The sequence below is a fragment of the Sapajus apella genome, unplaced genomic scaffold (assembly GCF_009761245.1).
Source record: "Sapajus apella isolate SASKATOON/1434 unplaced genomic scaffold, GSC_monkey_1.0 scaffold1, whole genome shotgun sequence".
NCBI classification, from domain to species: Eukaryota; Metazoa; Chordata; class Mammalia; order Primates; family Cebidae; genus Sapajus; species Sapajus apella.
In genome coordinates this window covers 56,598,362-56,614,612 of record NW_022436941.1, presented here as the reverse complement: position 1 = coordinate 56,614,612, position 16,251 = coordinate 56,598,362, and the positions used below count along the sequence as shown (strand labels likewise).

Below are 16,251 nucleotides of genomic sequence, written 5' to 3'. Positions count from 1 at the left end.
GAAATGGGTTGAGTATGATGAAGAAGCACTAGTTATCAGTCAGGTTTTGATAAGAACAATTGCTCTTAAAAATTCTTAGTCTTTTGCTCATAGATGGATTTGCTTCTGTATGTGACATGCAAGGGCCAGCTGGGACTTGACTGTGACAGCAGTAACTGGTACTGGATGGTCTCGTTTCCTTTATTTAACTGAAAGTAGTACTGAAGATGAACCCAAGACAACTCCTTTTTTAATACAAAGAAGAAAAAAAAAACAACTCCTGTTTTATTTCTAAATCTTACCTATTTCTGAAAAACTGCTTTTTAAACTTTTACAAGAAGGCAGTTATCCATCTCTGCATAAGGAAAAGGTCAATTAGTGTACATTATATTTTTATCATCAGCTTGTTTTGTTCATGCTTGTGATGCTAGTTATCTGTTGAGATTTTAAGCCATCGATCATGGTCATCTGGTGTCTATATTAAAAGATAAAAGATCATCTGGTATCTCTGACTGACAGTTCGGACTTCCTAGACACTATGTAGTCAGAAATTCACCTTGAACAGATGTAAACCTCATCTGAATTTAGTAGATTGTTGGTAACTTTCAAAAGCAAAGACCTCTCCCCACTCCCCACCCACAATCATCTTTTTTTTTTTTTTTTTTTTTTTTCTGGTATGGTGAATTAAGTTGGAGAGTTGCAAAGAGCTGGGAGGTAGAGAAATAGCTCTCTAACCATTCTGAGCGAGAAAAATAGTCAAATCCCTCTGAGACACGTGGAATGAGGTCACTCTCTGAGGGTTAAGGATGCTGGCATGCACAGAAGTTATGTGCGCTGCAGAAGACCTGCAGAACGAGTCTTCCCTTTTGTGTTATTGTGAGACAGAAATAAATTTTTGACAATACAGATTATTTGGAACAAAATAATCAAAATATTTAGAGTTTGATAGACTTCGATGAATAATGTCAGTCTGCTCTGAGATTTCCCCCTCTGTTGGGATTGGTTCACAATAAGTTCTTTGGTTTGTGGAGATGATTTTCATGTGAGAGTCATATTTATTGGCTGTTAGATTTTGTCCAGGGTTTTTTGAATCATTTTATTTTGGCAGCTGATTTGCTTTAATTCAATTGGGGGAAAAAGAAAGAAAAACAATAACTGAAAAGTGACTGATTCCAGCTTAATTGAAATGGTTGTCCTTTTTGGCATGTTATTACAGACCCGGAGAGCTAGTTATTTTATTGGACTCTAAAAAGAAATGATTTTATCGTATATTATACCACATTAAGCAATTATATGCTAGATATAAAATGATTATTTCTTAATAAAATGCAAGAAAATTTTACATCTGAGTTGGCTTTCCTCTACATCAACTATTTGATGTTTTCTTTTTTTGACTGAGTCTCACACTGTCGCCCAGGCTGGGGTGCAATGGTGTGATCTCAGCTCACTGCAACCTCTGCCTCCCAGGTTCAAGCAATTCTCCTGCCTCAGCCTCCCAAAATAGCTGGGATTACAGGCGCCCACCACCACGCCCAGCTAAGCTTTTGTATTTTTAGTAGAGAAGGGGTTTCATTACATTGGCCAGGCTGGTCTCAAACTCCTGACCTTGTGATCTGCCTGCCTTGGCCTCCCAAAGTGCTGGGATTACAGGCGTGAGCCACCTCGCCCGGCAACTATTTGATTATGTCACAGTTTCCTCTGCCGTCAGAAGAGAGTGAAAATGCAAAGTAATTTTAGGGTTCTCTTTCAGGTATAGTGGTGATCTAATTCTTGTCCCTGGGGAGGCAACAAGAGTTTGAGATGTGTAGTGGGGAACTTGAGTCCCTGAGGGACAGACAAACATGCAGGGGAATGACCAGCATTTATTTTTACCTAAGGGGTTAAAATGAATTTCCCCAACCCATGCTGGCTCTGGGAATAATTCTTAGTTTGAACATTCAGCTCTAGTAGAGAGTTGATCCAGGATAGATCACTCAGTACGTTTGCTCATCATTCCAAGTGAAGAGCAAAGAAATCCAGATGGGAGATACTGAGTTTTCCTTTGCTAATTCTAGGAATCTATATTTCTGTATGTATAAGACACCATATTGTACAAGAAGATCTTTTACATTCTTAGAACTCAGAATTGATTCCCTGAGAAGGGATTTCTTCTTAACACTTTAGTGAAAAGAAATGTACATTATTGAAGCTAAAGTTAAATATTTATTTTTTTATACTCTGTCCCTGTAAGTAATGTTAATTTAAATAAGGCTATAAAGAATTCAGAAGGACACAAAGAAAGTTGTTCAGAAAACTTGAGTTTTCTTTGCTAAGTCAGTTTGGCAATAACATGAAGCAAAATCAAAACATCCTAGCCAAGATAAATCTGCACAATGGAACGATCAGATATGAGGTAATAGTGTGACATGCCTGTGGGTATCAGACATTCTTGTAAAAACCACAGAGCTAAAATTTGGTCCTGCACCATTAAACCACAGCTCTGCCAAGCAACAACAGGAACACTGCTTTAAGTCATTGCTGCAAGCCAAATGTAATTCTCACCCAAAACAATTAAATCTTTTACCAGAGGCCTGAATCTGGCCAGTTTGAGCCCTGAGAATCATTTTAGTGGCATGGAATCCGAATCTCATTTCAGTTTGAAAATGAGATGGCTATTGTTCAGATCAGGAGGAAGTGTCAGCTGCAAAATACAAGGCAATCAAGTGACTTTAGTAACTTGAAATGGGCTAAGAAATTTGTATTTTTTGTGAGAAATACACATATCATTTTATAAAGTTTATTTTTAGCAATTAGAAAAATAATGCTCACCGTGGAGAACTTGGAAAAGTTCATATCACTCAGACATAAACTCTGGAAGATTTTACTGCATTCGCTTTGGTCTTTTATACACGCGCACGCGCGCGCGCGAACACAAGCACACACATACGTATACCTATACACAGCTGTGTATTTGAAGAATAAATGAAGAAATGAAGTAAACACAAGACATACACACATACACATACCCATACACAGCTGTATCTGTGTGATACAGCTGTGTATGGGTGATACAGCTGTGTATGGGTATAGGTATGTGTGTGTGTCTTGTGTTTACTTATACAGAATGTAAGTAAAATTTGGATCATTGTAACATAATTTAACATTTCTTTTACTATCTCCCATTTCTTCATTTATTCTTCAAAGAAAATGTTAACTGGTGATATAATGTTCTATTTGTCTGGCTATTAATAATTTATTGAACATATGTTCACTCTATAAATTGTTTTCCCTTTACTGCTAATAAGCATGGTATCTCATATAAAATGTCATTCACATCTCTGATTATTTTTAGTACAGAATTTTAGAAGTGGAATTTGGGGGTCCAAAAGCAGTAACTTTTTGAGGCTCCTAATATGCATTGCTAACTGTTTTTCTAGAAAGGTTATTAACTTTCATTAGCTTTGTCTGTAATATTTGCTAGCAGCAAGCAGGATCTTTGATTAGGGATTGTGTGGGTTGGGAATAATGAAATACCCTCTGTGGCTCATTATTTCTAAATATCAAAAACTGTTTATTAAACAACATAAGTATGTACCGTAGTTTCTGGCACTGAGGTTACAGCAGTGAGCAAAATAAACGAAAGCCCTGTCCTCAATGAGTTTACATTCTACTAGGGAGAAAAAAAATGCAACAAATAAGTACATTATATAGGATGTTAGAATATGATGAATGTTATGAAGAAAAAGAAATCAAGAAAGGGAGATGGCACACTGTAGGTAAGGACAAAGAATGAGGGAGTATTGCACAGTGTACCCCTAGTATTAGGATGTTGGGAAAATTTTCACCTTTGAGGACATTACTGGTTTCCTATGAGACTAATTAGAAAGTAAGCTAGAAAATATTATGCTCCAAAATCCAAATTTAATATTTAGGAAACTCTGGAATCTTTGACCACAGAGAGTACTAAAGATAGATTATTGTTTCTTTTAATGGATTTCTGTTCTTTGGCTTTTAATTTTTATCCTACTTTAACTCATTGATTAAAAACAACTTAGTTCTGTATCAGCAACGGGCAGAACATGACATATCTCTGCTTTGTTGATTATCTATTAAAGGAGATTATCAAACATTTAAAAAGGAGGCTTAGTGAGTTGAGGGTGAGGGATGATAAGGCAAGTGAGCAGACAAAAGGAAAATAGGGAAATAATGAGAAACCCAGTTCAGAGCCAACGTCAGTTCCTGGAGACCTACCAGTCAAGAAGTACGGTAGAGAGTATGGTCCCCTGAGCATATTTTCCAGGCCCATTTGGAGAGTAACACAGCGGGGCCGTTTAGACTACGAGTTGGATTTAAATTTGCCTTATTTCTGGATTAGGTTTTCCCCCAAGAAATAAAACCATCCTTCAAGCTGTATTTGGCAAAAAAACACACAACTTCCTTAAGTGTCTCTTGGTTCTTTTTGCAAGTTTTTCACTCTTCAAAGGCTTTTTTTATATAGCAGTGATCTCTTGTCTCATATCTTAATTTTGGCAGGATTGAGGAGGGCTTTAAAGGTAAGAGACTGAAAGAAAAGTAGAAGGTTCTCAAACTTGAGGTCGTTTCACAAATTATTTTTTCAAAGATCTAAGTTTTTTTTAAACCATATTTAAAAATTTTGAAAACCCATTTTTCTGAGAAGAAAAGTTATAGACATCCTCTAGTGTACGAATTATACCTTTTTTGTTTTTAACTAGAGTTTATTGGTATACAAATCTCAATTTCATAGGTAGGAGGATACCTTTTGAAGCTTTTATTATACCCAATATTAAAGATTTAAAACACAAAAGAAACATTTGGTATTGAAAGCACTGCAAATAGCTAAGTATAGTGCTTTGGTAAATAGAGTAAAATGGGTCAGACATATTATATATTTTAAAAGACATAAAAATAGTCATGGTATTATAGGGAGTAAGTAGGTAGTAGAGTAGCTGGACCACCCCCACCCCTTTTTTGATGTACTGATGCTCTGAATTGAGAACAAGGGCCTTAAATCTTATATACACTTTCTTCTCTGACTTTCTCTTTAACTCATTGTCTCAAGCCATAAACTTATTTTAAACTTATTTCAAGGAAAGACTAACAGATCTGTATGCCCAGAAAAGACCATCATATTATCCATTGTCACATAAATCTAAATCTGTATTTCTAGCACATTTTGGAAGTTTGTCACCACTAATGTTGTCATGCTAGATGTGATAAAGCATGAGAGTAGACAAAGCATGGCGGGAAAGTGATGCTCAAATTGACCCGGAAAGATGATGGACAAAACAAACTTGTCTCATACCACATTCTAGTTAAGAGGACCCAAGACTAGGAAGCTGGCCTCTTATTTATAGTCCAATATTATTTTCATCTTGTCAAAGTTTGTTATTCTTGAATAGGCACAGCGACTATGTTTTTTATATAATTATTGTTGCCAGGGAGGCAATATTTTAAGTACCAAGGAAATGAACCTAAACCAGAGAGTCCTGGGTGCTTAACATCTCTAAGACCCAAATAATTTCCTATTGTGCTGGATTGTGTTAAGAGATAATGCATATCAAGTACCTAGAAAAGGGCTTCATCTATTATAGATGCTAAGTAAATGATACATATGATGGAAGGCAAAAGATATTTCCAATTGTATATTGCTCAGAGTAAGACATATAATTATATATACTTATAAATGTATATATACATGTGTATATAAAGGTAACCAGCAGAGAAATGTTAAACCCATGAAATCATCTTCAATGATCTCAGCATACATTACACACAAAAGATCTGTAGTAAGATTTTTTTTGAAGGTGTATCTTTATATCAATATGCATAAATGTCATAAATGTTTCTATTAAAAGAAAACAAATCATATATTAAATCACAAAGTACAATTCAACTGTATAGTGCAAATAAGAATCACATCTAAAACAAACTGGCTCTGAAAGGTTGTATTTAAAATGATCAGCATAGGTATATCAGATACATACAAAGAAATAAATATTGCAACTATCTCAACTTTTTTAACCAAATAGATGAATTTGGGTAAAAAGCAATTACAATAAATGAGACAAAGGTACTTTATAGTAGTAAAGAAGAGAAAATACAGGCTGAAAATTTGATTGAACTATTATCACAATGATATGAATTCATATGTGCACATAAGTGGTGGAAGAAAACAGTGATTAATGAGGTTATTTTTTCTCTATTTCTTCCATTAATTTTATTGAATTAATAATCATATGATAACATTTCTTAAATTGAGGGTTGATTATATATTAAGAAATCTAGAATAACTAGACCAAAATTTCTCAATGATATCTTATCGCCAAATAATAGATATTTGTTGATTAAAGACTTTGAGACACATATATTTTTTACTCACAGTTTAACAGTCTTTGTTTACCACCGGAATAATTTCAGCTATATGAAACCACAGAAATTGTTAAGTCTATTCCAATCAGGTTGTGATAGTATACTGTCATTGCACTTATGTTACTCTTTGACTAGCAAGTAGTTACCTTCTCCCTCCATTTTTACAGCAATATGAGAATTGGAGGCCCAACCAGCCAGACAGTTTTTTTTCTGCTGGAGAAGACTGTGTTGTAATCATTTGGCATGAGAATGGCCAGTGGAATGATGTTCCCTGCAATTACCATCTCACCTATACATGCAAGAAAGGAACAGGTAATGATTACCCTGTTAATAATGTGTACTTAATCTTCATTTCAATTATAAGATAATTCAGCAATTTGTGTCTCAAATTCCTTGTTTGAGACACAAAATGGATATGTCAATGTATGTTATCTCACATTGCTCTGGAATATTTCACTCTTCCAATGCAATTGAAAAGTTTGTTTTCAGCAGTGTTCTCACCTTAGATTTCAGGTCCTTGAGATAACAATGTGGCATTGATATAGGAATGCTGCCTGGTAATATCTTTAAGAACAACTGCGAGCCCAAAGGCCAATAGACCTTTTTTTTTTTTTTTTTTTTTTTTTTGAGACAGAGTCTTGCTCTGTCTCCAGACTGGAGTGCAGTGGCGCAATCTTGGCTCACTGCAACCCCCACCTCCTGGGTTCAAGCGATTCTTCCGCCTCAGCCTCCCGAGTAGCTGGGACTACAGGCGCGTGCCACCACACCCGGCTAATTTTTGTATTTTTAGTAGAGACGGGGTTTCACCATGGTGAGAATGGTCTCGATCTCTTGACTTCGTGATCCGCCCGCTTCGGCCTCCCAAAGTGCTGGGATTACAGGCGTGAGCCACTGCGCCCGGCCAGACTTTTTTTTTTTATTCTGATAAGTAGAACATTACAAAATAAAATAGTTGTCAACAGTGTGTTAGTGGTTTGAAGTACTAGAGCTGCGATCCACTGCCCTCCCTGGGTTGGGGCTGCAATCTCCATTTATTGCAGTCCTCATTGAGACCTTTCTTTGTTTTATATGAGTCTGTGCCCCAGTCCTGAAAGACACAATCCCAAATGCCATAATTCTAAATGTTGAAATCCCAAAAAATTAAAATCCCGAAAATATAATTCTGGAAAAAAACAAATTTTAAAGACATTTATTTTAAAGAGAAAAAAATTTAAAGACATTTATTTACATTTTTAAATGAAGGTTTATTAGAGAAATGTATAAAAACGAGAGGATGCTTCATAAGCCACTTTAGACAATAAAATAGACAATTAAAAAACACATATTTTCAAGCATAAGCACTCATGTGTAATGGCAGCTGGGGAAAAACCAAAATGTATGAATGCACATCATTCTGCTTGCAATTGTGTGCACAAGATCTATAACTGTGGTCATCTGAAATACCATGATGGACAACAGAAATATTTTCACAAGATTGATCAAAAACTGAGATGGGTTACCACTGCATATTCAGTCACCCAAAGCGCCGAGATCTCGATATATTTTATCTTTCATAAATGAGAGGTACGAAAGAACATCTCTTCATTTATTGAGGAAGTTTCTACATTTTTATGTTGAGAACCAGGGAAGCTGAAGCCAGTAGTGTAACTCTCAGTCTGAGACTGAAAGCCTCAAGACCTGGGGGGGCCTCTGATGTGTAAGTCTTGGAATCCAAAGGCTGGAGTTCTGATGTCTAAGATGGTAGGATTCTGTCCCAGCTCTCACAGAGATATCAGCGTTCCTTCTGTATCTGTTCCCTCTGGGCTCCTGGCTGATTGGATGCTGCCCACAACAATGAGGGCAGATCTTCACCACCTCATCCACTCATGTTGACACATTAATCTTCTCTAGAAATACCCTCTGACATGCCCCAAACAATGTTCCACTAGGTTTCTAGGTATTCCTTAATCCAGTCATGTTGACACCTACAATTCAGTGTACAAGCCTACCCCTTACAACTTGGCACCCATATGCATCTTGTTAAACCATATTTAAATTCCCAAATAAAAACAATAACAAGGTAATATAATAATTCCTCCTAACATGATGTAACTATCCTGCGTACAACCAAGAATGCTCTAATCCCTTCCCTAGAATTTGGCTTTAAGGATTTCAACTTTGAGATTTTAATATTTCAGGATTATGATTTTGGGGACTTTAGATGTTAGAGATTTTAGCCTCTAGGGACTTTGGTCTTTAGGAATTTCAAAATTTGGGATTATGACTTTTGAGATTGTGTCTTTGGAGTTTATAATTGGCACTCGTTTTTGCTAACTGCCTGGTGTCTGTAGGCATTTGAGTTTTTTAATCATTCCCTTAGAAGTTATTTCATGCTTACAAACTATGGAACTCAAATGCCATCCTTACATCTATAGTTGAATATTTACAGGGTAAAATAAGAACACGTGTAATGTAAATTTTATGAGAATTGTTTAGTTAACTTTAAACAGAAAATATTTTTAAAACGATTTTTTAAAAAGGTGTGTTTATTATTGGCCAGTTTCTAAAGCATGCTGTACAGACTTTCACCCTAAACAAATAGAAATTCTGTAAAAAAATTTTAACCTATTTGCAATGAATAATGGTGTTATCACATGAATATTTATTTAGTTTCTAGACCCAGACTTCCCCCCCCACCAAATAAGAGTACAAATTACAAATGTAAAATATAAACCTGTTTGATTCGTCTTTGAATACAAAAATAATAAAACTAAAAATCACACTGTAAACATTTTAGGAAGATTTAAACCCCAATAATGAGAAATTCCATTAGAAGAAAGAGAACACTAACATCCACAAAGCCCTAGCCTCATATGGAAGTAGCTGTTAGCAATGAGTACCTTACTCTGCTATTTTCTCACCCAAGGTAGAATGTCTTCTCAATACTTTTTCTACATGAGAAGGTTTCCCGACTATATGCCTTACTTTAACACCTCTGCAATGGGATTAATAAAAATAGCAAATTAAGTATTTTCTGATTTTCTTTTCCCAGTGTAGAAATCTTTAATAAATTGTTCATCTCTATCCAAATGTCACGTTTGCCTTCTTTTGTCTCCAGATGGTCCCTGGAGTCATACTTTTCATTTTATGATCTGAACACTCTTACATTTCCTATTTTATTTTTTCCTATAGCAGGGTTTCTCAACAGAGCTATTGACATTTTTGGTCAGATAATTCTTTATTTTGAGAGGCTATCCTGGGCCTTAAAGCATGTTTAGCATAATTCCTGCCCTTTCTGTACTACATATCAGTAGTACCTTTACATCCGCTCTGCATTGTAAAAAGCAAAAATGTCCCTAGACATTGCCAAATGTCTCCAGAAGAGGCATATTGTCCCAGGTTGAGAACCGTTACCCTATACCAAAAAGGATTCACAAAAACAGCATGATTGTTTACATTTCTCAATGGAGAACAAGTTTTATAAAATATTGGTTCTACCTCATTAAAAAAGAAGAAAAAAGCCCTATTTTTATATTTTATCTCCGTACTGGCTGATTATTATATTTGTGCAGTCAATTCTTTGATAATCAGTACTCTGGGGAATTTTATACATGTTTATAAGCTTTTGTAATAGATACCCTTTGTTCCTTTTAGATATTTTAAGCCTACAGACCTAAGTAGTTCTCCTTTTAATTGACTATTAAATACTTGTAAAGGATTATACACAAAAGGCATATTTTTTAAAAGAACACCTCAGTGCATACTACCCATACATCTGTGAGTATCCTGTAGGATCCTCCCAGTCCCACAGGATTTACTTGTCAACTTCCACCAGAAATAATGGCTTAATTCCCTTGCTTTTCCCTTTTTTATTATGATATATACTTGTATTACTAAACAATAAATTATCTAGTTTTGTACATTTTTTTGAACTTTAAATAAGTGGAATCATACTGTATATATTCTGTGCTTTGCTCTTTTATTGTTCAGCATTATGTTTGTGAGATTTATTCATGTTGATGCATGTAGTGGCATGTTCTTTGTTTTTGTTGCTGTATTGTATTTCCTGTATGACTATTTTATTTATCAATTCTCCTGTCAGTGGACACATCAGTTATATTCAGTGTTTTTGCTTTTATAAACAATGTTTCTCTGAGCGTTCTTGAACTTGTTCTTGGTCAACTTTTGTGAGTTTCTGTAGGATATATTTCCAGGAGTGAAGTTGCTGAGTCATAGGATATGTACCATACAATCTGCTTTAAAAAGCCAAATTTTTTTCCAAAGTAGTGGTACCAATTTTCACTCCCACCAACAATCTGTGATAGATCCTGGTGCTCTACATCTTCTCCAACACTTGGCACTATTGGACTTTGAAATTTTTGCCAATCTGGTGGGTATAAAATGTAATCTCTTGTGACTTAATTCACATTTTTTTTGATACATCTCTCTCAATATCTTTTCATATATTTATCAATCACTTGACGCTCTACTTTTGTAAAGCTTCAGTTAATATCTTTTGGTTATTTTTGAAAATTGTTTACTTATAATTTTATACATACTAATTTGTGGGAGTTCTTTTTATATTCTGGTTACTAATCCCTTGACAATTTTATATGTGGCAAATATCTTCTCCCAGTTTGTAGCTTGTCTTTACCTTTACCCTATGATATTTTTTGATGAACAGAATTCTTAATTTTATTGATTTTTTTTCCCTTTATGATCTAATCTTTTTTGTGTTTTAAGAAATCTTTACCTACTGATAATCTACAGGTCACATTGGCAGGCTTCAAAATTAATCTGCCCGGGGAGGTCTTATGATTCATGGCTTACATCCTGTCCCTGAGTAAACAATCCTATCGTGAGTCCCTCAAATCTTATCATGAATTCCTCAAACTGTTGACATACTGATTAATATGTAGCCTACTGACACTGGAAAAACACTGATTTGTTTCTGAATCATGAAGTTTTGCTGATTGTTTCTGCACATAGAGCATTTTAGCTTGTATTTTATAATTTGTAGCCAATGATTATAACCTCTGTATTGTACCCTTCAATGAAAATGACAACTCGGGTCTAAGGAGTTGCCTTCCCTTCTGAACTTCCCCATAAAAGCCTTCCAACCTGTAGCAGATTCTGGAATATGACCAACTTTGTGGTGGTAGATCCTTGGATTTGGCTTCCAGTAAACCTTTATCAAATTATTTCTGCCTCAACAGCCTTAATTTTGGTTGACACTAAAGTCATAAAGATATTCTGTATTTTCTAAATGTTTTATAGTTTTGCCTTCTGTAGTTATATATTTCAACCATCTAGAAGTGATTTTTAATGTATTCTCTAAGTTCAGAATCAAATTTATTTATTTTTCCATATGAATATACAAGTGTTCCAATGAAAAGACTACATTTTCCCTCTGCTCTGCCATGTTGCTGCTTTCAAATATCAAGCATATGTGTGTAAATCTGTTTCTGGTCTATTTTCCTAACCTTGTCAATGCCCTGCTCACTGAATTATTTTAGCTTTTTAATAAGTCTTCATATATAGATAGTTTTAGAAGAAAGCTATACAATTATTTCCTCAAAATTATTTAAAAAAATGACTTCTAATTTGTTAGCATAGCACCAAATCAAGTATATTGAATTATAAAATTAAGATTTTTAACCTTCTGTATCACTTTGGTCTTATTTCATCTGATACTTACTAGTATGTGGGCCCTAATATAGGCTTTCCACGTTACAATTAAAAAAAAAAAAGTGCACCATGGAATATTATGCAGCCATAAAAAGGAATGAGATCATGTCCTTTGCAGGAACATGAATGGAACTGGAGGTTATTATCCTTAGCAAAATAACACAGGAACAGAAAACCAAATACTGAACGTTCTCACTTATAAGTGGGAACTAAACAATGAGAACACAAGGACACAGAGAGGGGAACAACAGACACTGGGGCCTACTTGAGAGTGGAGGGTGGGAGGAGAGAGAGGATTAGAAAAAGTTACTATTGGGTACTAGGCTTAGTACCTATTAGTGACAATATAATCTGTACAACAAACGCCTGTGACATGAGTTTAGCTATGTAACAAAACTGCACATTTACCGCTGAACTTAAAAGTTGAAAAAAAGTATATCAGTATCCAGATTAAGGTCAAGCAGAAGTGAACTAGAAGAACCAAACATTTAAGTTAAACCCAAATTTGTCATTACAAAAGAATATAGTTGTAAATAGTCTTCTGAATATGTAAATAAATTTAATAATTGTAAACTTTTAATATTAGGATGTTGACATCCAAATATTTGGTACCAAGGTTTCTGGTAATCATTTTCCCAGTGAATATTTGCATTATTTCATAAGAGAATGTGACATGTTTTTATGGGCCTGTGGTGTCAGAATTCTTAAACAATAGAAAATTCCACTTAGGGAAAATTATATTTAAGTTACATTTTTATTAAAGATATAGAGTGAAATACAATAATTTAATCAAAGTTGATTTTTAAAGTATATCATTAAAAATAAGGGTACTAATGTTGCCTAAAACTATGTTAATACAAATTTAAATTTAATTAAATCAATTTTCCAAGCTTTTGAATTTTAAAATCAAGATATTTCTTTTACTTCTACTTCTTTTTTTGTTACTTCTATTACTGCTAAGTTTGTTGATATTTACAACTTTTCATTGTAAATTTAAAATGATGGTTAAGAATTCTAAGCTTTACTCTCATTTACCTGTCTCAAGGGTTTAAATTTATATTCATTAAGGTATTTACAAAACTCAAGCATAAATATTATGGCCCCTTTTTCTTGTCCCACTATAGAAAACAAAAAAGAGCAAATAAACATAAAAGAACCAAAAGATATTTGTTTTTTGGTTCATAAAAGAACTCCAAAGATATTTGGGAGTCTTCATCCATATTTCAAAACTATGATGTTATTGTAGATTGTAAGTTTTTATAAGGAGGTAATAGTAATAGTTAATTGTTAAATTCATTATTGTCCCAAGTGAAGGTAACTAGCAAACAGAAATTTAGGGATGGTGATGAAGACAATATGCTTTTTAATTTGGAATTTTTGTCAGAAAAGTGGCCCTGCCAGAGAGGTAGACAAATGTATGACCATTTAGCCCTACGGTTGTTTAATAAAACAAAATTCAAGATGGCATAAAATAAGATTCAAAGTAAGCCTAGAGTCTGCTTCAATATTAAATTTTTTCTTGAAAAATTTTATATTCTTAATTCTAAAAGATTACCTGTAATGAAGGTGCTTACTTTGGTAAAAGAGAAAGAGAAAAATAAGAGACTCATACTAGTTGATATACTTAGATTATTTGAAAATAACCCAATTTGCTTTCCTTCAGTTGCTTGCGGCCAGCCCCCTGTTGTAGAAAATGCCAAGACCTTTGGAAAGATGAAACCTCGTTATGAAATCAACTCCCTGATTAGATATCACTGCAAAGAAGGTTTCATTCAACGCCACCTTCCAACTATCCGGTGCCTAGGAAATGGAAGATGGGCTATACCTAAAATTACCTGCATGAACCGTAAGTGGTCCTTTAGAAAGAATGGACTACCGTGCTATAACAACTACTAGACATCCTCATTTTACGGCTGTGGTATCGGCAGTTTAGGGTATGGAGCAAGTAATATTGTTGTGTTTTCTTTTTTTCTTTCTTTCTCCTTCCATGTAGCATCTGCATACCAAAGGACTTATTCTATGAAATACTTTAAAACTTCCTCATCAGCAAAGGACAATTCAGTAAATACATCCAAACATGATCATCGTTGGAGCCGGAGGTGGCAGGAGTCGAGGCGCTGATCCCTAAAATGGCGAACATGTGTTTTCATCATTTCAGCCAAAGTCCTAACTTCCTGTGCCTTTCCTATCACCTCGAGAAGTATTATCAGTTGGTTTGGATTTTTGGACCACCGTTCAGTCATTTTGGGTTGCCGTGCTCCCAAAACATTTTAAATGAAAGTATTGGCATTCAAAAAGACAGCAGACAAAATGAAAGAAAATGAGAGCAGAAAGTAAGCATTTCCAGCCTATCTAATTTCTTTAGTTTTCTATTTGCCTCCAGTGCAGACCATTTCATAATATATACCAGCCTACTGAACTATTTAAAACACTCAATTTCAGCACCGATGGCCATGTAAATAAGATGATTTAATGTTGATTTTAATCCTGTATATAAAATAAAAAGTCACAATGAGTTTGGGCATATTTAATTATGATTATGGAGCTTTAGAGGTCTTTAATCATTGGTTTGGCTGCTTTTATGTAGTTTGTTTAGGCTGGAAATGGTTTCACTTGCTCTTTGACTGTCAGCAAGACTGAAGATGGCTTTTCCTGGACAGCTAGAAAACACAAAATCTTGTAGGTCATTGCACCCATCTCAGCCATAGGTGCAGTTTGCTTCTACGTGATGCTAAAGGCTGTGAATGGGATCCTGATGGAACTAGGAACTCCAATGTGGAACTCTTCTTTGCTGCATTCTTTTTTCTTCACTTACAAGAAAGGCCTGAATGGAGGACTTTTCTGTAACCAGGAACATTTTTAGGGGTCAAAGTGCTAATAATTAACTCAACCAGGTCTACTTTTTAACGGCTTTCATAACACTAACTCGTAAAGTTACCAATCAATGCATTTCATATGGATCTAGACCTGGGGTTCTGGAGGGTGGGGGATTGTTAAAACAACACACATGCAAAAAAAAAAAAAAAAAAAAAAAAGAAAGAAAAAGAAAAAAAGGAAAAAGAAATTTTGTATATATAACCATTTTAATCTTTTTATAAAGTTTTGAATGTTCATGTATGAATGCTGCAGCTGTGAAGCATACATAAATAAATGAAGTAAGCCATACTGATTTAATTTATTGGATGTTATTTTCCCTAAGACCTGAAAGTGGACATAGTATGCTAGGTGTTTTTCCGTGTTAGCCTTTTACTTTCCTCACCCAATTTGGAATCATATAATGTAGGTACTTTGTCCCTGATTAAATAATGTGATGGATAGAATGCATCAAGTGTTTATTATGAAAAGAGTGAAAAAGTATATAGCTTTTAGCAAATGGTGTTTGCCCATTCTAAGAAAGGAGCGAATATATAGAAATAGTGTGGGCATTTCTTCCTGTTAGGTGGAGTGTATGTGTTGACATTTCTCCCCATCTCTTCCCGCTGTTTTCTCCCCTTTATTTGAATAAAGTGACTGCTGAAGATGACTTTGAATCCTTATCCACTTAATTTAATGTTTAAAGAAAAACCTGTAATGGAAAGTAAGACTCTTTCCCTAATTTCAGTTAGAGCAGCTTGAGGAAGAGTAGACAAAAAATAAAATGCAAATAGAAAAGTAGAAAAGGGCACACAGGGATTGTCTCAACATTGATTCTTTTTTATGAAACCTCCTTTGGCTTAGAAGGAATGACTGTGGCTACAATCATATACAGTATATTTAAGCAGGTTCCCTTGATTGTTGCATTAAATGTTATCCACCTTTAGGTATTCTAGAGCACAGAATAACACTGTGTTGATCTATTAGGTTTCTATTTTTCCTTTCTCATTACAATGCACATAATACTTTCCTGTATTTATATCATAACGTGTATAGTGTAAAATGTGAATGACTTTTTTTGTGAATGAAAATCTAAAATCTTTGTAACTTTTTATATCTGCTTTTGTTTCACCAAAGAAACCTAAAATCCTTCTTTTACTACACTGTGACTGGTCTGGTTATTTACAACTCTAAATCCCAATGTGCACCAACATTTTCACATTCTGGTTCCATCATGGAGAGCAAGCTGCTAGCCTGGATGAAATGATTTTGTGGCAAGCAAAGAAATGATTTTATATATATATATATATATATATAAAATTTTATATATATATATATAAAATCATTTCTTTGATTTTATATATATATATAAAATTTTATATA

General features: G+C 34.5%; 1 protein-coding gene across 4 annotated transcripts in view; it reads left to right on the top strand.

The window, feature by feature from the left end:
• VCAN (versican) overlaps nt 1-16,026 on the top strand; it is a 112,131-nt gene extending 96,105 nt beyond the window's left edge. For all 4 annotated transcript variants that reach the window (XM_032276719.1, XM_032276703.1, XM_032276711.1 and 1 more), the window contains 3 exons: nt 6,516-6,660; nt 13,679-13,861; nt 14,009-16,026. In XM_032276719.1, coding sequence (XP_032132610.1) covers nt 6,516-6,660; nt 13,679-13,861; nt 14,009-14,136 — 456 coding nt within the window. In that variant the 3' untranslated portion in view covers nt 14,137-16,026. The remainder of the gene's footprint in view (nt 1-6,515; nt 6,661-13,678; nt 13,862-14,008) is intronic.
• The last annotated feature ends 225 nt before the right edge of the window (nt 16,027-16,251 follow it).